Genomic DNA, 22,910 nt, shown 5'->3' on the forward strand with positions numbered 1-22,910 from the left:
ATCTCCCTACCAGGTGGTAGTCTTAGAAGTTCGACTAGAAAAACATCGAGAAACTCTCGGACTACTGGTACTGTGGCTGGTTCCCTCACCTGACTATCGAGCTCCCTCACATGAGCTAGAAACCCCTGACAACCCCTCCTAAGCAAACGACGAGCCTGAAGGGCTCAAATCAAGCCTCTAGGTGTACCCCTCCTGTCTCCTCTGAAGACACACTCTGACCCATCCTAGTCTCTGAGACTAACTACCTTCTCTTTACAGTCCAAGGTCGCACCATATGTAGATAACCAATCCATCCCTAAAATGACATCAAAATCTGTCAAGTCTAGAACCACAAGGTCAGCTGGAAGGCATCTACCCTCTATGAACACTGGACTGAAACGACAGACGGACGCTGCCACTGATGGGTCACAGTTGGGTCCACTGACCCAGAGAGGATACTCTAACTCAGAAATCATTAAACCCAACCTCTCTATGGCTCTCGAAGCAATAAAGGAATGAGAAGCACCGGGGTCCATCAAAGCATACACATCTGAACACCCAATGATGAGATTACCTGACACCACTGTGTTCGACGTGTTAGCCTCCTCCTGTGTCACAGTGAAAATCCGTGCTGGGGCTACCGGATTTCCACCTCGGGAACCTGCTGCTGAAGTAGAGGCTGCCCCTCTCCCTCTACCTCTGCCACTACTCTGAGGTACGGCTGGAGCTGCTGGCTGTACTACACTGCCTGAACTCATCTGCTGGGATGGTGCAAAAGTCACCTGAGGATAATCCTGAGCAAAATGTCCTTCCTGTCCACACCTAAAACGGGCTGAAGATCCCAACTGACAAGCTCCCTTGTGTGGTCTCCCACATCGTCTACATACTGGACTGCTTGCGCCAGAGCTTGAGCCACTACCCATTCCCAGACCAGACTTGACTTTACTCCAGAACTTACTCTTTGTTCCTTTTGCTCTATCCCATCTCTTTCCTCCTGAAGTTCCTGAACTGGGGGCCTTAGCACCCGAAGCCTGTGCTTTTGACTGTCTCTGAATATTGCACTTGCTTCAATTTTCCTGGCTGCATCCACAATAGAGTGGAAACTCTCCTTTTCTGCTGGAAGAATCAAGGAAGAATACCTGGGATGCAATCTCATAGTATATCTCCTTGCCTTCTTTTGATCAGTATCATAGGCTTGACCCACATACTGAAGCAAATCCAAGAACTTATCTGTAAACTCGTCAACACTCATCTCGTCTGTCTGTCTCAACTGCTCAAATTCTATTACTTTCATCTCTCTGGAGCTATCAGGAAAAGCCCACCCTGCAAACTCATTGGCGAACTCTCCCCATGACATACTGTCCATCCTGGGCTCCATATAGTTCTTGAACCATTCTCGAGCTTTCTTACACTTCAGTGTAAACCCCGCTATTTCTATGGCTCTACTATCATCTGCTCCCAACTCATCAGTAATCATCTTCACAGTTCTCAGATACTCAAATGGATCATCTCCTGGATTGAATTTCGGAGCATCCAATTTCAAGTACTCTGTCATTTGCACCTTACCTCCAGATGAGCTAGGTTGATGTCTTTGGGCAACAGGAGCTACTGGTTCTGCTTGTGGTGGTGGAGGTACTGGTTCATTTAGCTCTGGGTGTGCTGCACTTGGATGGGTAGGTGAGGATGGATACATAGGATATGATGGATAATAATGAGGATAAGGCATATATGGCATGTAAGTAGGATAGGGGACAAAACTAGAGTACTCCGACATACCTTCCATCAGATACCCTGGGTCCTGAGGAAAGGCTGGATAACCAAACCCTGAGGTCTGAGCGCCTCCCTGCGACTCTCCCATACCTTCGTTAGATCTGCCAACACTCATGCTTTCATCTAGAGACTGGTCAAGTTCCATAGCCTCCCTTACTGCCTCTGATCTTCCTCCTCTAACTGTACCTCTTCTGCTCTCGTCTACAGACCTTCTAGGGTCTATTGACGTACCTTCCCTGCTAGATCTTTGTGACCTTGCCCTTAGCAATGCAGGAGGACGAGCATCTATTCGCTCACTAGCTGGTGGGACTCCAGTCAATCGAGCTGATCGACGAGTTCCTCTCATCTTACCTCTGAAAAAAAAACACAGCACATAAGATAGCATATCAACATATATATAACTCACCTATCTTTGCACATGCATAAATCATAGCATCAAATAGATAGGACACAACATCCTATCCTAGTGGACATGATTCCCTATTGTGCTTGACCACTTCTAACCTCTATGAGCCCGACACTCTCTCTATAGGTCCGATCATGTGAACCTAGGGCTCTGATACCAATCTGTAACGACCCCAAAATGGACCGTCACCGGCGCTAGGATTCAGGTCGGCTTAAGGACGCCAGAACTCGTAGCAAGCCTGCTATACTCTCTGTGTACCTGTAAATCTCATACATGATCATACATTTTCTGTACAAATAAAACTCTTTTCTGAACCAAGGCTTAACCTGTGCATGCACTATCTCTGTACTCTGTACTCTGTACTCTGTACCCCTGACTAGAGCTTGCTCTAGATGGGTTAACTCATACCTGTTAAGCCTGGTTTTTCACATACGCTGTAAAATATATACATATACAGATCATGTACAAAACAAAAGATTTACAACACAAGATAACTAAGTCAAGCACAACTTAAACTGTATACACAACTAGTACATCTCTTTAATATTACATGTCCATTCTAAGCTATTACAAAGCTCTTTACTCTTTCTGTGCTCTGCTGATCTCCCCTGTACACTGTACACTGAACTTGCAAGACTGGGGTTAAGGGAGTGGGATGAGCTCTATAGCCCAGTGAGTAGAACAATAAAACATATCATTAACACATGACCTTATGGAATGCATCATAACACAGACAATCCACAGCAAGGGTAAACCTGTCACCAAATAGTCCCAGTATCTCATACCAGGGCATAGTCAAAGGCACCTGGATTTCCTGTCTCATATATGTATATGTGTATATAACACCTGTACTTACCATTGCCAGGGCGTAGTCAAAGGCTCCTGGACTTTACTATACCTGCCAGGGCGTAGTCAAAGGCTCCTGGACTTCTATACCTGCCAGGGTGTAGTCAAAGGCTCCTGGACTTATCTCAGTGACTATTGGATCATTCAGCATTCACCCACATCAACAAATAACTATGCAATGCAACATATTCATGAATTCTAATGCAATCAACCTACTGCATAACCATGATGCATGAAATATGCTAAAAACATTCCAGTAAAAGGATTAAGTTTAGTTCCACTCACCTCTAGCTATCTGGACTGACTCTGCAGGCTCTGAACACTGGAGCAGTACTCACTGCTGCTCTCTCTGGTTCCTCTGGTCTGTGTAGGCACAGATAAACTCAAATGAGGGACCAAACTAACTCAAGAACAACTCTCTGAACCTCCCCAAGAATCCCCTTACACTCACTCAAACATCCATGCAAAGCATGCAAAGGAAGGCTGGACAGAACACTTTCGGCGGCAGGTTCGGCGGCCGAAAGTCCTCTCCAGAGCCGAAACTCATGTACCTTCGGCGGCCGAATCTCAACTTTCGGCAGCCGAACCCTTTCGGGGGCAAGTTTCGGGGGCTGAAAGGCACTCCAGAGACAAAAGTCTCTAACTTTCGGCGGCACCTTCGGCGGCCGAAACTCCCCTCCAGAGCCGAAAGTCCAAAAGCTCGGGGGCAAGCTTGGGCAGCCGAAGCCACCTCCTCAGGGGTTCGGCGGCCGAATGTACCTTCGGCTGCCAAACCTGAGTTCATCAACAAGGCAGAAACTTACTCTACCTCTCGCCAAATGCACAAAACGCTCCCAATCTCAAACACCTCAATTCCTCAACTTGCATACACCCAAATATATGCTCAAAGGGGTCAAAAACTACCTAAAAACCCCAACAACACAAAACATATAACACATATACAAGCTTTTCTCATAAAATCATGGCTTTTCTGCCTTGGTTCTTTTCTTTCAAAAACTCATTTCTTTTTAACACCATACCATAAAAACATACTATATTACTTGAGAAAAACATAAATCTTACCCTTCTAGAGAATTCCGACATCCTGGATTCCACCGGACGATAGGAATTCCGATGTCGGACTCTCGCCGGGTATTACAATAATCAAATATTTTAAATTTGAATAAAGGTTGCTTTTTCGAAGGTTTCTTTTCTTTTTTCCTCTTCTATGCATGCAACCAATCAGAGTAGCGATATTATAAGATTGTACATTCTATTTTGCTATTTATGATAAGAAACTATACTTCACCTAAGGTATTCCTTATTTACCATTTCTTCTATTTATGTAGTATTTGATTGTTTATTTAATAAAAAATAATAGGGGATTGATTTGAATTATCGGCTGAAAGTACAAATTTTTATGTGAAAACTTGTGATTTGATATGATATTATTGTGGGAAAGATCATTGCTACTATTGTTCTGCCCTTTTAATATTGGTACTTCGCATTGGATTTTTTAAAATGATTTGAATCTTTTATTCGAAAGCTCCTGTCTTTTTAATGTTGCTACATTACATTGGTGTTTATTAAAAATATTTAAATTTAGTGTTCCTCCTAAATTTTTACATATTAAGCTGGCAGTTTGGTAGAACAGTAAGTCTGAAGCATTTGTGGTTTAAAGGTAATTGAGGTGCATGAGTCATGTAAATAACCTTGTTGTAAATCATGGTAAGGCTATCTATATACACAATTTATAAGTGTAGGGTGAATCATTGTTTTAAGTAATAATATGAACTTTTCCTTAAGAGTAGATTTAGTTAAAGTTAGAATACAAGTTGATATACAAATGCAATTGAAGTAGGAGTAGTTTGCTTGCCCTTGTTTGTGAAAAATCCATCGTTTAGGAGGTCAATTTTGCATTTTAATTACTTTTTTGGATATTTTCATAATTTTGTATATTAAGATTTTGTTTCTATTATAAATACCATTCTTTGGCCATTAGAAACTTATGTTTTAATTTTTGAAGAATTTTAATAAGAATTTTCGTCTTTTTAGCATATTTTTTTCTCTTATATCGTTTTAACCAAACAATATTAATTAAAACTCCTGACGAAGTCTAATTAGCTCTTTATCACACATATTGTCACCGTTGAGAGATTAACATTTTTTCCATTTGAAGTTGACAATTCCTTAAAAATTAGTATGGCCTTAAAGTAGTATATATATTAATTAAAAAGTTTCAGTTTGTGCCATATGCCTATGGTTTAAAGTAGCTAAAGATATAATTTGTGTGACCAATAATTTAAAATTTATAGTTTTTTAAGATGATGTTTACACCTTCTAGAATATGAAATTATCATGGAGACCACTTTGTCAGAGACCTAAATTGCGTTGCAAATGAAGAGATTGACATCTTTCAATATAATGGATTTGGATAGGCTAAATTATTTTTGAATTAGTAAAATGATTCAGAAACTTGGTTATGATAATAAAACCACAATTTACTAGTCGAAACCTCGATAAAATTTGGATGAAAGGCTTGGTATAAAACATATAATATTTTTATGGTATCATGAATTGGTATATAAAATAATTGGTGAGAATTTCATGTGCTAAAAAATTTTCAAATAGAGCTTAATTTGCCTAGATCTAAAATTGGAGAAAATTATAGTCTACTATATTTTTTTTACTTATTTTTAAAATTAAAAATACTTATACGTTCTATTTTAAAATTTGAAGGGTCTATACATTCCCTTAGTGCATATTTAATTGAATTAAAAAGTTAAAAGACTTATTTATAGGGGTGAGCAGTATTCGGTTTAAACTGAAAAAATCGACCGAACCGAACTGATTTGAAATTTTGGTTCGGTTTTTTATATATTTCGGTTCGGTTCGGTTTTTAATTTCTGAAATTTCGATTATTTCGGTTCGGTTCGGTTTTGATCAGAAAAAAACCGAAAAAACCGAACCGAACCGATTAGTGAAAATAATATGTTTTTTTAATAATATAGAGAAATTAAATTATATTAAAATTAAAATATTTTAATTAAATTTTAAAATACTCAAAATAAAGTGTAAAAAATAAAAAAATTATTAAAAATCGGCTAGAGACAGAGAATGGTCCCATTACCACAGTGCTGGACGAGTTGCAGACATTTATGCATAGGATGATGGCACAACAGGGTATTGGGACATCCACTCAGACATCTGCTCCTAGGGCACCTCCAGCTCCATCTCCACAGCAGCGGCATGATGATGCCCCTGTCATTGGTGATCATCATACAGACAGTGATGATGATATAGATGATAAGCTTGCTAGTTTAGTTTAGTATGTATCTTTTGTTATGACCAGTTGATAATTTTTATTTCAAATTATAATTGTAGTACAAATTCTTTAAGTTTTAAATATATTTTAATGAGTAATTTGGTTTTTCACGTTTATAGTATTATTAATGTCAAGGATGATGATGGATGATGATGGATGTATATGAATGTACATGATATAGGTACAGGTGCATAATGTATGAAAATATAGGGATGATTTTGCAATTTTATGATTTACCAACGGATTACCAACAGAATTTCCGTTGGTGTCACTAACGGATCCATGTCTGTCGCAAAGGAAAACAATGCCATTTTTTATTTACTAACGGATTACTAACGCAAAATCCGTTAGTATTACCAACGGAATTGCATTCTGTTAGTAATCCGTTAGTGTCACTAACGAAAATTTCCGTTGGAGATCCGTTAATGTCACCAATGGAAATTTTCGTTAGTGTCACCAACGGAAATTTCAATTGGTGATCCGCTAGTGTCACTAATGGATACAAATTTCGTTAGTGAATAATTTACCAACGAGGATTTCCCAACGGAATGAATCCGTCACAGATTCGTTAGTGAAAATTTTCACTAACGGAATATCAATGTTTACCAATGGAAATTTCCGTTGGTAATTTTTTAAATTCTTGTAGTGATAGTTTTTTAAGATGATGTTTACACCTTTTAGAATATGAAATTATCATGGAGACCACTTTGTCAGAGACCTAATTGTGTTGCAAATGAAGAGATTGATGTCTTTCAATATAATAGATTTGGATAGGCTAAATTATTTTACTAATTTTGAATTAGTAAAATGATTCAGAAACTTGGTTATGATAGTAAAACCACAGTTTACTAGTCGAAACCTGGATAAAATTTGGATGAAAGGCTTGGGTTGGTATAAAACATATAATATTTTTATGGTATCATAAATTGGTATATAAAATAATTGGTGAGAATTTCATGTGCTAAAAAATTTTCAAATAGAGCTTAATTTGCCTAGATCTAAAATTGGAGAAAATTATAGTCTACTATATTTTTTTTACTTATTTAAAATTAAAAATACTTATACGTTCTATTTTAAAATTTGAAGGGTCTATACATTCCCTTAGTGCATATTTAATTGAATTAAAAAGTTAAAAGACTTATTTATAGGGGTGAGCAGTATTCGGTTTAAACTGAAAAAATCGACCGAACCGAACTGATTTGAAATTTTGGTTCGGTTTTTTATATATTTCGGTTCGGTTCGGTTTTTAATTTCTGAAATTTTGGTTATTTCGGTTCGATTCGGTTTTGATCAGAAAAAAACCGAAAAAACCGAACTGAACCGATTAGTGAAAATAATATGTTTTTTAATAATATAGAGAAATTAAATTATATTAAAATTAAAATATTTTAATTAAATTTTAAAATACTCAAAATAAAGTGTAAAAAATAAAAAAATTATTAAAAATCGAAACCGATCAAAACAAACCGAATCGAACCGAATCGAACCGGTCCGGTTCGATTCGATTTCTGACCAAAATCGGTTCGGTTTTCATAAACACTAAAATTTTGGTTTTCGGTTTATTCGGTTCGGTTCGTTTTTGAACCGAACCGACCGAATGCTCACCCCTGCTTATTTAACTTATTTTGAAGTTGAATGGTCTATTTAGGCCCAGAAAAAAATTTATGTGCAAATATAACTATTGAGTAATAATTTAAGGCTAAAATATGCCTTTTACCTTAATAAAATTAGTAAGGATGTAGTTTTTTTAATAATTTTTAAGTGTAGTAAAATTTTAATCTAATTATATAATATTAAGATCATTTTTTAATTTTTACAATGTCTTTTACCGACTCTGCCATGTTTGAGATATTATCGTTTAAGAGAAAAAATCTAGTAGCACTATGAAAATTTTGAAAGTATGGGACGATACTAAGGGACAAGTTAAAATTAATTGTTCTTAAGAATAATGATTTTAAATAATTAAGGATAATTATTTTAATTGTTTACTATTAATAATATTTATAAATGATAAATAATTTCAAAAAAAATTTAAAAGAACAATTAAAGGGTGACCATTTCAAAATTTTATTCCATAGTGTTGTACACATACATACATGTACACAAATATACATATAGCCCTAAAAATATATAAAAATATACATATAGCCCTAAAAATATATAAAAATCTAATAATAGGAACAATTTTTTATGGGATCAACTATTTTATAACTTTAAAGTTCTTCGATTTTGATATATGGTATGTGGATTTAGTTTGTTTAACAATATTTTATGATCTTCATGATTATTAGATGGAGGTATTAAACTTTTTAGTATCTGATGCGACTGAAATGAAACTGTATTGTGATTGGTTAAACCTGCAAGAAAGAGAATATGAGATGATTAACGCCTACAACATCCACTTCGTCCCTTAAGTCAGTAAACTGGAGAACAGGATGAGTATAAGGAATTGTTTAGAACTCAAGAGCAGTCGTATAAGAATTGCGTATCTTTATCATGTGATCATTAACTTTTATACGGTAAGAAAGTTAGGTTAATTATAGTATTTTTTGAAAATTCGACAATGATATAGTCGACTCGTTGATAATAAGAGATTTTATCGACTAATTGGTTAGGAATCCCGTGATTACAGGCCTAAAGGGAATCTGCTGGATTGCGGTCGTTAACGACACCTTCCTATGGAGCCTAGTCTTGTAGTTGAGATGGCAAATCTTGACAAACTGAACTGACCTGAAACATCCAGGTCTTCTTTTCTCTTTGTGGAATCGAGTATCATCTGATCAAACTCTTGCCATGTGGTCTTGTCTTTGGATGTTAGCACATTGTCTTCTTTGGGCGATAATTGTGTAATACACTACAAAAAAAGACTATCAGCAACGGATTTTTCCGTCGCTGATAGTAAAAAATCTGTCGCTAAAACTTTCAGCGACGGATTTTCGACGGACTCAAATCCGTCGCTTAAAGTCATGTCGCTAATTTTTTCCGACGGATCGGGCTTCCGTCGGAAATATTAGCGACGGATTTTCCGACGGATAATTCCGTCGAACATTTTAGCGACGAGTTTTTTCGTCGCTAAATCCGTCGGAATATCTAAATTCATCCTATAACAATCCGTCGCTAATCTGTCAGAAATAATTAGCGACGGAAATTTTCCGTCGGAAATATTAAGACATTTTAATAAATATTCTCTTGAATCCGTCGCTAGTATGTTAAAATTCGATCACAAAAAAAAATTCTTGCTTTTATTTAGATATTCCCTGTATAATCAAATAATTTATAATTAAGAATCATATTGAATATAAATCAAATATTTCATAATACTTAACAATATTCATAAAATTTAAAATAAATCCATAATATTTAACAATATTCATAAAATTTAAAATAAATTCATAATACTTTACAATGTTCATAAAATTTAAAACTAATCTATGAATTTGTTGAACCATCTGAATCTGCAGTTGTGTTATGCGGTGAAGATCTATTTTTGTTCTTCAAAGATTTCATCTGATCTTTTATTTGTTTTTCTATCTGCACTCGCATATGCTCTTGCATTTGCTCCATGTCTTGTTTCATTTTGATCCGGTTTTGCTCTAATATTTGTTCAACCTCCTCTAAAGAAAACATAGTTTGAGAAGGTCCTCCAGGATGAGCTGATGTGCATGAGAAAGATGTAGTTGGAGTTCTTGATTTTGCAATATCAGAGGATCCAAAACCATAAACTCTTCCTTTGCTACTTCCAGAAATTTCAATCCACTTATTCAAATCAAAAGCAGACTAACTCTCACAATTGTCATTCACATTTTTAGCAATTGCACTCAAATAAGCTCCCTAAGTAAAAAAAGAAAACATAATAAACATTTCATGAATCATACACAACTAATGATAACATAATAATTAGAAAAATAATGTGATAACATTAAATAAGCAAAAAGTAACATACATCAACTCGTCGTGATTTTCCATCAATGTAAACACCTTGACTCCCCTTTTTTGTGTGAGTTGCACGAAATAGTTCAAGTTGAGTTGATTGTCTACCCAACTTCTTTGCCTACAAAAAAGAAATAACCACACAACACAAGATGCACGAATAATTTCTAACCATCTATATAAAAATAGAATTGTATAAATAAAAGTAAGAAATAAAAGAGTTATACCAATCTATTCTCATGAACCTCCAATTTTATTAAACCACCAGAGTGTTTCGTAATAGTCCCATCTTTTTCTACGTTTCTATTTGCTTTACCAGCTTCTGATTTCTTTCTCCACTCTGGTATACTCCAATATGCAACAAGTTCATACCATATCTCTGCCTCCATCCAATCTGGTCCTAAATTGTATAGATAAGCAACATTTGTCTTCTTGTGCTTGCGCAACAATTCGCTCCTAACTCTATTAAGAATGTCTTGCAGTCTTTCTTTACCTACCTTTTTCCAAGCAATTCGAACCATATCTTCTTCACTCTCATCCCATGCATATCGACTCTACAAATAACAATCAGTGTTAAATAAATTTAAAAAACTTAAAATGCATATTATAAATTTTAAAATATAAGTTGTATTTACCCGAAAAAGTCCGAAGAGCTCGTCTTTTGTCTTTAAAGGTATTTCTGACCAAGTTTTCCATGGAACAGTATAGTGCATCTTAATGTCATTAGTAATTGATCTAGTAACTGTGGAATCTAAAAAACTGCAATATTTTTATATGTAATGAGTAGTTGTAAGTAATAATACATATTAAATCAATAGCAAAAAGTTGTATATGACTTACACAGTTCCTTTCAATCTAATCAATTGATGATCAGACGGGTTTGATGGGATAGGATGTCCCAAATTCAGACCTCTAGTTCGAACTGATGATGATAAGGATGCGTTTGCTTGGCCCCCTAATCTTGTGGAGTATGCTCCAGTATTTCCTCCTGGACCTGTACTGCCTCATCTATTTCATTCATAGACAGATGCTGGCTATGTCCTCTACCTCTGGATGATACTGCTCTTCGAGGCATCTGAAAAAATAATTGTCCATAAGTAACATATCAAAGTAGAGTTGAAAGGAAGGCATGTAAAGCAAACCCACAAATACTATTTTAATTCATGTCTTTAATTAACTAACTACTTTTAAATATTATTATTTTTTTAAAAAAGTTAAATTAATAGATGAGTTTGTTAATCCATTCATTAATATACTAATCAAATCAAATTAATTTCTGAAATTTATTTTTTTATTCTTTTTTCTCTAATTCCTTAATCACAAGAGTCTTTGCTAAATCCAATATTGCTTTATTAGACAAAAAAAGAAAAGAAATATAGTTTAAATGATGACACAATTAGATAAAATAAATTTCTATTTGATTTATTGGCCCACAATTATTATTTGATCTTTTTTCTCAATTAAAATTATATATATTTTAAATAAGAAATTAAAATCTCAATTAAAATTATTTATTGGCCCACCTCTATTGGATGCTGTTGGGCAGCAGTTGCTGCTGCCCACGCAGCAAGCTGCTGCTGTGCTTGCTGCTGCCCACAATTTAATTTTTTAAAAATATAATTAGTAAAACTAAAAATAAATTTTGATTAACACAAATTTATAACTAAATGAATAATATTTTCACTATATCATAACATATTAAAAATTAAAACTCAAAATTTCAATAATATAATAAAAAGAAACTAAAAATCAAAGTAGACACTTACTTGATAGGCAGTGGTGGCAGTGGCGAGCGGCAACGCAGTGGTGGCGAGAGGAGCGTCCAGCAGTGGCGAGCGTCCAGCAGCGGCGACAGTGATGGGATCAACGGCAGCGGCGGCGGCGGCGGCGGCGGCGATTTCGGCAAGGAGAAAGATGTGGCATCCAGGAGAGGAGAGAAGAGGAAGTGGGCGGCTAAAATCAGAAGTGAGGATGAATGATTAGGATTTTTTTTTTATATTATTTGCATTTTCTGACGGATTAGCGACGAAATTTATTCGGTCGCTAATATTTTTATAATCCGTCGGAAATCTGTCAGAAATGCCAAAATACAATATTCATCACTGATCCGTCGCTAATTCCGTCGCTAAATTTTTTTTTTTCCAATGGAAGTAATTTCCGTCGCTAAATCCGTCGCTGATAATCTATTTTTTTGTAGTGATATCAATATCTATTTTACAATTGTAATTATTTAATTTTTTTGTGATTATAAATTTAATTTATTTAGTCTTCATTTGTTTGCAGAAAATAATTTATATTTAGAAAATACTTTTATATTTAATCTATAAGATAACTTATTTTTCATTGTTCAATTTTAATTTAAAAAGTAAAATATATTAGCAAATTTATATATAGAAGTCTTATCAAGATTTTTAAAGTATGAAAAATGACTTTATCTTTTGAAAAAAAGAATTTTTTTTTTAAAATGTCTTAATTTTTTTTAGATTAGAAAAATATTTTTTTATTGATTAAATTTTCTTAGTCCTCCAAATATCAAAAAAATGCAAAAAATTTTTTTCTAAAAAAACATTTTTCATGAAATAAATGAAAGCTAGTATATGGACATTTACAAAATGAGTGAGTACTACTAATGCGAATTGTAACTATGTGGATAATTGATTAAATTTAATTCAAGGGATGTTGATGAGATATTTACATTTATATTTAAGCATAATAATTTTCCTCAATTGATTACTATGAGGAACAATATTCATACTTAATGCATAATATTAATTAGTATTAAATTTAAGGATAATTAAAATATATTTTTCTAAAAAAATATATTATATAGTGACAAAAATAGTCCCTATAAGAAGAGGAAGATATCCATATTTTAAGGATGACGATAACTAAGGCGATAACTATTCTTACATAAAAGGGACGACGACGATAATTATCTCTAAAAATAAAGATGAGTGTTTATCCTTTGATATGGGAACAACTTTAATCTTTAAAAAATGAAAATAATATTCGTCTTTATAATGAGAATAACTCTTAAAATCGTCTCATAAATATTTAGAGATACGAATAATTTTTCAAATTTTAGAAGGCTATTCTATTAGTTGCTTTTTTTTTTATGTAGCATAGAACTCATTGACATGCTTCGTTGGTTACAACCATTTAGTGTGCAAATAAGTTCATCTAATTAAGTTACAAAAATTATTTATTTATTTATTTTTTCAAATTAGCAGAAGGTATCGGAAAAGAAGAAGAAAATGTGGTAGCACATGTATATGCATATATAGACCAGATTCAATATCAAGCAATTTTATTTTATTTTATTATGAACTTACACGTGATTTTCTGAATAATCAAGTATTTTATACCCAATAATAATGATTGCCTTGAACAAGTAGAAGAAAACATACTAATCCACTTTGATAGGATATATGCATATGGTGACTTAAAGGTTATAGCCAGGACTTGCATGTAAAAGAGTAGAGTCTTAATGACCTGATCTACTCCAAATCTTCTCTAGTTCTCGAACGAAGGCCTTTTGCCTGCCAACAACAATAGTAATATGATCTTTTTTCTCTATCACCTTGACACGAGCACGAGGAACTCTTCGTTTTATGTTGTAACTACATTCAACTGGAATAAGCTCATCATTTCTCCCATGGAAGATATTGACATCACATTTTAGATTATCCCGGACTTTATCCAAATAGCCGTCGAGCTTACCGGCGGTTCCACAGATAATATTGTGTAGGGTATGCCATGCTGCATTGTGGGTATGGCTAAAGAATCCTTCGAGCAAGAATGTCCTGATCCTGTGAACATATTTTGGGAAAATTTGCATTAATATCAAAGCGAATTATTTTATGTATTTAGCTTACCATCTCATCAGCAGAAGACAAAAATAAAAAAATAGAAAAACTTAATAAATTTAAAATTAATTTTAATTTTCATCTAATTAATTTAAAATTGAAGGACTAATTAATAAATTTTTCTAAACCATAGAGACTAAATACTAATTATATATATACACACGCACCGAAACATTGTGTTTTTCATAAAAAAAATGTTAGATATAAATATTTTTTTAAACGATTAATTGTCTAATACGCATTAAAAACTATTTCTTATATTAGTTATTATTTTCTTTATTTTAATTAATAACTAATAATAATATATTTCAATAAATAAATTAGCATTCCTCGTTCGCTAAACGGTGAAATGTTTTCAAACTACAAGCAATGTAAAATTTTCACTATTTGAAATTGTATGGGTGGCCTACCCAATCATCTAAGTACGTTCAACAATAAGATTAAGACATTTGGATGGTCCAAATCTTTTAGAAATGCCCATTCATTTATTTATGGGAAAGAAAGAGTCCACTTTGCAAATAAACTTCTATTCATAGAAACGTCAAACCATAACCATCACAGCTGTACTTTGGTGAACCATAAAGTTCTAGCCTCACACTCATTAATGGATCAACCACTTGTCTCCAAAATGAATATCCAGAAAATGATTTTTTTTATAAAGGTTTTGTTAATTGAAGTTTAGATGGTAACGTGAGATTCAACACCCTTACGTTTAAAATTTTATTGGTATATTATATATTTATAGAAGGCCCAATATCGAATAAAAGACTCTAATATCATATTAAATTTGAAACAGACTTAACTCACTCTAAAAATTAGGTTAAAGGAAGAAGTACCTATAATCCATATAAAAGATATATTATGCCTTTTCACAATCGATGTAGAATTAAAAAAATAAAATATTTAATTTATATAATTTTAAATCTAATAAAAACAAGCATACCTGAAATTTTAAAATTTCCTTTAAAAGGTATTAAAATTATAGTTGGTTTGGGTTGTTTAGAAAACGGACACAAGACATTGATTGCGTATACAGGCAGAGAGATGTTAAGGTTTTGATTGAAAATATTATTCTTAAGATTTGAGGAGTTTACCTGTTTCTTGTGATGAGTTTAGCAAGAAATTCCCACAGCCTATGGTTCTTGCATATAAGAAGACAAATCGTCCGGCTTATATGCTCATACCAACAGGCAATCGACGCGCCAAATGCAATGAGTGGCCATACGCGCCTTGGAGCTACCATTCTCATAACATACTGTGTTGCTTGTAACCCTCTTGGCACCGGATAATATGGCTGTCAAGGCATTGATGGGTAATTAACGATTTCAAATATATAAATTAGTAATTAAATAATTATTATGAATATTATTATTCAAAAACAATGAGATGAAAAGAAAAGAAAGATGACAGGAGATTTTTTTTTTTTTTTTTTTTTTTTATAATTAGAGATATTGCATTCTTATTCCAATGAATTTGGGACACCGAATGATATTAACTTACTGGTGCAAGGAGAGTGAGTGATTTGACGGATGCAGGGTATTTTACTGCAAGAGCTAGGGCCAAAATGCAACCCAGAGAATGAGCAACAATGTGGAAGGATTTAACTTTGTAAGGTTCGATCACAGATCTTTCAATCATTTCCAAATGCTCTCTAAGTGTGTATAGAGAGTCTGTTGGCTTTGGGCTTCTCCCAAATCCTAGCAAATCCACGGCAAAGAATCGGTATTTGGCTTTAGCAGCATCCGAGAAGTTAGGAAATGCAGTTTCTGTCCAAAATGCTGAAGATGAAATGAATCCATGGATGAAGAGAACATCTACTTTTGCCTGATTATTATTACCACCTTCGTCTGCGCCTTCAGCTTTAACAAATAGATTATCTTTGCTAGAGGTGATCCATCTAGTGCAATGTTGACAATCACAGTCGGACCATCTGGGGATGGGATGCGTTTGCTGCCCTTCAATCTTTCCTTGAAGCATTTCAACAATGGTGGAGTTAATCGTGAAAGAGGATCTCGGGGTTCCTTTCTTCACCTTCTTCCAGGATTGTACAATGCTCCTTTCCAACTTGATTCGTTTTAATACATTAACAGTCAACTTTGAAACTTCAGAAAGTAGGGAAGGGCGAGTATAAAGAGTGTCTGAGATCTCTTGTAGCTCTAACTTGCTAGAGCTGAGGCAAACAATCTTGGACTCACCTTGTTCAGAAACCAAGATCTTGCCACTGCTAGTGATGGCTTCTTTAGCTGAGGTGCAATAACAGGGTTTCCAATCTGCTTCAATGAAGAAATCTGCTACTTTGTATGCGAAACATAGAACAGAATCAAGAAGATCAAGAAAACAAAAAACGACGAAGCTCACAGCCTCATGCACAGCTCTACATGTTAAGGTTAAAACCATTCTGGTTTTGCCCATTACTCCCATTCTCACAAGTGCCCACGTAAACTATCGTTTATTAGAGTCCAAAGTAACGAGAGAGGATAGAAATAAGGAGAATGAGAGAGAGAGAGGGAAGGGAAGAAACTTATAAAGGCAGGCAGCAGAGTCAAACGAGTTGAGGACAAGCCATTGAAAGCAGTGCAGTATATGAAAAATTCTATACTAAGTCGAAACTAAAGGATCGGGGTCGTGATTCTTGATTTCCATGCCAAAATGGTCCTGGAAATTAATACTACACTAAATTTCTTGACCATTACCATATGCGCCTCACAAATTGATGAAGCGTGTGGGAATGCTTCTTGTTAAAATTCATATGAGAAAGAGAAAGAGAGAGAGAGAGAGAGAGTTAGAGACGAAGATAAATTAATTCATTGTTTCATTTAACATTGTTTGCCAAGTAAGAAAGGTAGGTAGTTGTTGAACCTCCAGGAGAAGAAACTACTCTACTCAACTGATACATAGCATAAATTTCTAATCACTCTTCAAATAAGTTTACTGATCCACTAGCTCACAAGTTGTACGTTAATTACTAGAATATATAGGGCCTGACCTTTTAATGTTAAGGATTATATTTTCAAAATTGAACATCTCTTGGGACCTCCTTTATTTATCACACACTGGTTTGGTCACATGAGACCATCCTCTCACTTTCAGTAGTGACTCTGACCACCATCCTCAAAGTCTTGTACATGTGAAGCATACTTGGGAGAAGAGGAGTATACATGGAACATAAGTCCATCCTCTCACTTTCATCAGTGATTCTCACCTAGGATGTTAATGGGTAGGATATACAACGAATTTACCCATAATTAGAATTTTTATTAGATTAAAAAAATATCTATTTTAATAAGTTTAAAATAAATTCTATCCATTTATTTGATATTTTGATAGATATATAAAATAGAGTCAAAGGTATAAATAAATCGATTATTTTTCATTCTATAATAAGTTTTATATATACACAGTATTCTTTAAGTATCAAATATATTAGGATAATTTTTTCTATAAAATTCTATTACTAAAAGACTCTGTAAAATAAAAAGGATCAAATAGAGAGAAATCAATTTATTTAAATTTAAAATTTTTTTTATATCAAATTAATATAATTTATATTTATTTCTCATTAAATATATTTTTCTATATTTATGAAATTTAATTTATTTAATATCTATTGCTGGGACATTAGATAATCTCCGAGTTTGTAATTCACATTATATTCATAATCATGTTTATACTTATAATAAATTAAAGAATTATTTTATAAGTAATATCAAAGCATCGATAAAACTGATGCGGAATTTCATCGCGTTTGGCAAGTTTACAATTTAAAAAAAATGAAGCCTTTGGCCAAACTTAGCCATGTGCAGATGTGACAAAAAAATCATGCAGTGGAATAATTTTCCTAATAATAAGATTTAATTATATATATAAAAAAAATTTTAAGTTCTGATCAAATTGTATGAGACTCTAAGGATACCTTTTTCAGAAAGGATTATTATTTAGGAATTTGAATTCTATAAATAAATAAATAAAATTAATTTTCTTATTATAAAAATTAAATTATGTTTGTTATTGTTTGAGATATGAAAATTCCATACTGAAAGAATAGAAAATGCATGAAGAGTATATAAGTCAAGTGGAACTCAATCCAAATTGTTCAAGGGCATTTTATTGGGCATTTTAGAGAAAACTACCGTATCAAACTCAATTAAATTTTATTTTACCATTATTTTGGTTTAATGTCAATAAAAAAATAAAAGAAAAAAATTATTATTTAATTCTTATAGTACGAAAAAACTCACTAATTGGTCTCTCAATTTTGAAAAATATATTAAAATACTCTTAAAATTTTAAAAAGTGTACTACTTAATCACTTCATTAGTTTTAGCCGTTAAGTATTGCAAAAAAGTTTAATGTATTTTTAAAATTTATAAAGGGATTAATTAGTAGAATTATTAAAATATTAAGACCGTTTTAATATATATTTTAAAATTGATAGATTAATTAATAAATTTTCTATATTACAGATACTAAATAGTAATTTTTTAAATACTTCTCCATGTTTGTATTTTTTATTCTGGCCAGGTTGAATTTGATCCTAAACTTTATAATTAAAGTGAAAAATATAGAATTTTATCTTTTGATCTATCCATGAACAGTTTAAAATTTATTGGGATTTAAAAGTTTGAGCTATGCTCTCCGCATTCTATTTAGTCTTATTTGAACTTATTTAGCCTTCAATGATAATTTAAAGATAAATTTGAATCGAATGATAAATTTTAATATTTTTATCTACGATATAATTTAAGAATAAATTTAATTTTTTACCATTTGTTAAGTATTATATTCAACTAATAATGTAAATAATTAGTAAATCTTATTTTAAAGAATGATTATCAAAACAAACTCGTGAATTAATTGTTTGGTGAGTAAAAGTAAAAAATTATCACCTAATATAACATGCTCTTTGTAGAGCTCAACAGGTACTTAGTTGCACATTAACCTTATTCACAATTAAATCGGATTCAAGTTTATTATTTTAAAGTATGATGACCGTCGGGTCTTCTATACCTGGGACAAGACCAGGCCCTAATGAGGAAGGCAAACCCAAAGCCCACCAAGTCTTTCTTGAAATAAATTAGCCCAGATTGCGCGTCCTAGTGCAGTTGGGAAATCAGGTCGGACTGGCCTCCCGCGCGGGCCCTTTCGAAAGAAGCCTAGCCTAGTGACGTGACCAGAGAAAATGGAGCAGGTCCGGTCACTTTACAGTCCTGCCTGCATATGCGTCAGGAGAATTAAATAGTCGTCTGGTGTGGAGAGGGATACTGTAGCAGAGGGACGGTTAGACATCATTAGCGGACAAAAGGGAAAGGATAAAAGGAGTGGAATGTCTCCCTCTCCATCGAAATTTATATAACAATTGTAAATCCTATTTTTTGAATTTCAGAACATCAAAATATAATTGATTTTTTTTGTGAGAAAGAGTATAAAATTTTAGCATCCACAAGTATTCTATAACTTTCCTACTTTATGCTGATAGTTGGTTTAAATATTTTACATATGTGAGCTTTTTTTTCTTAAGAGATATAAATGTCGAATATAAAATTCTCACGATTAAGTTGAATATTTTAAAGGGTAAACTGCAATTTAGTCTCTCTGATTTAATAAAATACAACCTTTCGTCCCTCTGTTTTAAAAAACCTTCAATTTAGTCCTTCACATTTAAAAAAACTGCAAAATAGTCCCTACCGTCAAATTTTCAGTTAACCTTCCGTTTATTTTAATGAAAATGACTAAACTACCCTTTAAGTAAAAAAACTCAACCAAACAGTATTCACTCCATCCCAACACAGAAGAAGAAGGAGGAGGAGGAGGAGGAGGAGGAGGAGGAGGAGGAGAAAGGATTGGGAGAAGAAGAAGAAGGAGGAGGAGGAGGAGGAGGAGGAGGAGGATGAGGAGAAAAGGAAGAAGAGGATCGGAAGGAGGAGGAGGAGAAGGAGAACGAGGAGAAAGGATCGGAAAAAGAAGAAGAAGAAGAAAAAGAAGAAGGAAGGAGGAGGAGGAGGAGGAGGAGGAGGAAGATGAGGAGAAAAGGAAGAAGAGAATGGGGAAAAGAAGGAGAAGGATGAGAAGAAAAGGGTAGTTTAGTCATTTTTATTAAAATAAATGGAAGGTTAATTGAAAATTTGACAGTAGAAACTATTTTGCAGTTTTTTTAAATGTGAAGAATTAAATTGAAGGTTTTTTAAAATGGAGGGATAAAATGTTATATTTCACTAAATCAGAGGGACTAAATTGCAGTTTATTCAATTTCAAAATAAGTTGCTCGCGAGACTCGAATCCAAAATCTCGACTACTTTCTCTATTTTAAAGATGAAAAAATGATTAAATAAATAAAAAAATATCAAATAAACTACGTTAGTTATATATTTTAATATTATCTGTTTTATATAAAGTTTTATGCTTTTAAAAAAATCAACCAAAGGATTTTATTAAAATCTAGTGGCGAGTATTTGTACATATTGGTTTAAAATTAAATCAAACTAAATAAATTGAAAATTAAAATTTTGATATTTATAAAAATCAAACTAAATTGATTTTGATCAGAAATAAAATCGAATCAAATCGATCTGATTCAATTTAATTCGATTCGATTTGATCGATTTAAACTTTTAATTATTTTTTTTATTTTTTATACTTTATTTTTAATATTTTAAAATTTAATTAAAATATTTGAACTTTATGATTTAATCTCCTTGTATTATTGAAAATAATATAAGGTTATCACTAATCGGTTCGATTCAATTTTTTTATTTTTCTTATCAAAACTGAACTGAACCAAAATAAATGAAAATTTTAAAATTAAAAACTAAATCGAAGCGAAATGAATAAAAAATTAAACTGAATTTTAATTTATTTAATTTTTTTGATTTGAACCAAATACGGTTACATGCTAAAATCTATTAATAAACCTAAAAACAAACAGGAAGTGCTGTTATAAAACGAAATAAAATTGACCCATTCCCGGATACCTGTTCAAAGATGATACCTGCAGTTCTAAGATGATACCTGCCGCTGCCAGGCCATTCGTCATCAATAACTACACCAAGAATCCATTTTTATTTATACATGTTAATTCTTATGAAATTTGGAATCGAAAAGGGAATTGCTAAGCTACACATGACTTCTCTTTCAATTACTGCGTTGTTAGTTTTGTCATGGCAAGTTATTTCTTGTGTTTCTTTCACGTCTTTTATATTTGGCGATTCCTTGGTTGATGCAGGCAACAATAATTATTTGTTTACCCTCTCCAAGGCCAACTCTCCTCCGTATGGGATAGACTTCAAGCCATCCCACGGGCAACCCACCGGAAGATTCACTAATGGTCGTACCATATCTGATATTGTAGGTAAATACTATGGGTCTCTTCGTAAGATCTTGAGTTTGTAATCGGAAGATTACATTGATAATTGAATTTATCAGGTCAAGAACTTGGAGCTAAATCTCTTCCACCTCCTTATCTAGCACCAAACACTCAGGTTGATGCAATCATCGGAGGAATCAATTACGCTTCTGGAGCATCCGGAATCTTGGATGAAACAGGATTTTTGTTTGTAAGTATTTGTGTAAAATCATTGGCTTTTAAAAAACTAAATTGATTAATTTTATAAGATTTATTATTTAAGCAGATTGGAAGAGTTCCTCTAGGGCAACAAGTAAGCTACTTTGAGGAAAGTAGAAATTACATGGTGAATGTGATGGGGGAGAATGAGACCAGAGAGTTCCTCAAGAAAGCAATCTTCTCAATAACCACAGGGTCTAATGATATTTTAAACTACGTGCAGCCAAACATACCCTTTTTGGAGGGTGACAAAGTTTCTTCTACTGAGTTACAGGATTTTATGGTTTCCAACCTCACTACACAGCTTAAGGTGCGATTCAGAACCCCACGAGTTAAATATTTAACATAGAAAAATTTGGACTTAATTAGTATAACATGCAAGAATTATTGGCAACTCAAATATGTTTTGTACCTTGTCCTGAAGCGACTCCACGAGTTAGGAGCTAGAAAGTTCATTGTGGTGGGTGTGGGGCCTCTTGGTTGCATTCCATTTGTTCGAGCACTAAATCTACTGCCAAGGGGAAAATGCTCAGTAACGGTGAATGAATTAATCCAAGGCTACAACGAGAAATTGCGTGACATGCTCAATAGATTAAATCAAGAAATGGGACCTGAATCTATCTTCATCTACGCAAATTCTTATGACATTGTCCTAAGCATCATCCTTAATTCTCGTAAATACGGTAAGTAGATAATTTTTTTTTAAATATATGTATAATAAATGGAACCTCACGTCTGAATCTGGTTACACTGATTTGTTTGTACAATAATATTAATGAATGGTAGGATTTGAGAATGGCGATGAACCATGCTGCGGGGGTTATTTTCCACCATTTGTCTGCTTCAAGGAAAATAATGCAGAGGCGAGCTCTATTCTATGTGATGATAGATCTAATTATGTGTTTTGGGATGCATATCACCCTACAGAAGCTGCTAATCTTATAATTGCCAAAGAGTTGCTTGATGGAGACAAAGGCATCAGTTTTCCTATCAATATACGGGAGCTCTACAACTATAGTTTCTAGTTCCCTAGAGCCAACCAATCTTTCCAAAGATCAAGCTTTGTTCCATAATGCTAATTATTTTAATAGTTGTCATTTATCAACTATTTTAATTTTGTTCAGTCGAATGTTAAAATATATAATTTTCCATCATTTATTTATTCAATCTCTAATATTAATCAAACCATTAATATTACCATGGAGCTAAATTTAAATATAGCGTGCAATTATATATATATATATATTTTTT

General features: G+C 33.3%; 2 protein-coding genes across 2 annotated transcripts; one reads left to right on the top strand and one right to left on the bottom strand.

The window, feature by feature from the left end:
* Window positions 1-13,518: 13,518 nt before the first annotated feature.
* Window positions 13,519-16,836, bottom strand: LOC110623351 (probable lysophospholipase BODYGUARD 3). The gene is made up of 3 exons (XM_021768264.2): window positions 15,602-16,836; window positions 15,196-15,395; window positions 13,519-14,044 (listed from the first exon to the last, which is right to left on the bottom strand). Exons 1-3 carry the CDS (start codon window positions 16,520-16,522, stop codon window positions 13,720-13,722), a joined length of 1,446 nt encoding a protein of 481 aa, XP_021623956.1. The 5' UTR covers window positions 16,523-16,836; the 3' UTR covers window positions 13,519-13,719.
* A 4,381-nt stretch (window positions 16,837-21,217) lies between these two features.
* On the top strand, window positions 21,218-22,684 carry LOC110623946 (GDSL esterase/lipase At5g41890). Its single transcript, XM_021768977.1, has 5 exons — window positions 21,218-21,446; window positions 21,521-21,651; window positions 21,727-21,969; window positions 22,084-22,342; window positions 22,446-22,684. Exons 1-5 carry the CDS (start codon window positions 21,218-21,220, stop codon window positions 22,682-22,684), a joined length of 1,101 nt encoding a protein of 366 aa, XP_021624669.1.
* Window positions 22,685-22,910: the final 226 nt, after the last annotated feature.

This window comes from Manihot esculenta, chromosome 1 (assembly GCF_001659605.2).
Source record: "Manihot esculenta cultivar AM560-2 chromosome 1, M.esculenta_v8, whole genome shotgun sequence".
Lineage (NCBI taxonomy): Eukaryota > Viridiplantae > Streptophyta > Magnoliopsida > Malpighiales > Euphorbiaceae > Manihot > Manihot esculenta.

Excerpts from the sequence above, each read along its gene's own strand:
- LOC110623351 (XM_021768264.2), bottom strand. The coding sequence starts at position 16,522 with ATGGGAGTAATGGGCAAAACCAGAATGGTTTTAACCTTAACATGTAGA. Across the intron at positions 15,396-15,601 it reads CACTCACTCTCCTTGCACCA|CCATATTATCCGGTGCCAAG; the intron begins GTAAGTTAATAT and ends ATGCCTTGACAG. Across the intron at positions 14,045-15,195 it reads AAACTCATCACAAGAAACAG|GATCAGGACATTCTTGCTCG; the intron begins GTAAACTCCTCA and ends ATATGTTCACAG.
- LOC110623946 (XM_021768977.1), top strand. The coding sequence starts at position 21,218 with ATGACTTCTCTTTCAATTACTGCGTTGTTAGTTTTGTCATGGCAAGTT. Across the intron at positions 21,447-21,520 it reads TACCATATCTGATATTGTAG|GTCAAGAACTTGGAGCTAAA; the intron begins GTAAATACTATG and ends TGAATTTATCAG. Across the intron at positions 22,343-22,445 it reads CCTTAATTCTCGTAAATACG|GATTTGAGAATGGCGATGAA; the intron begins GTAAGTAGATAA and ends AATGAATGGTAG.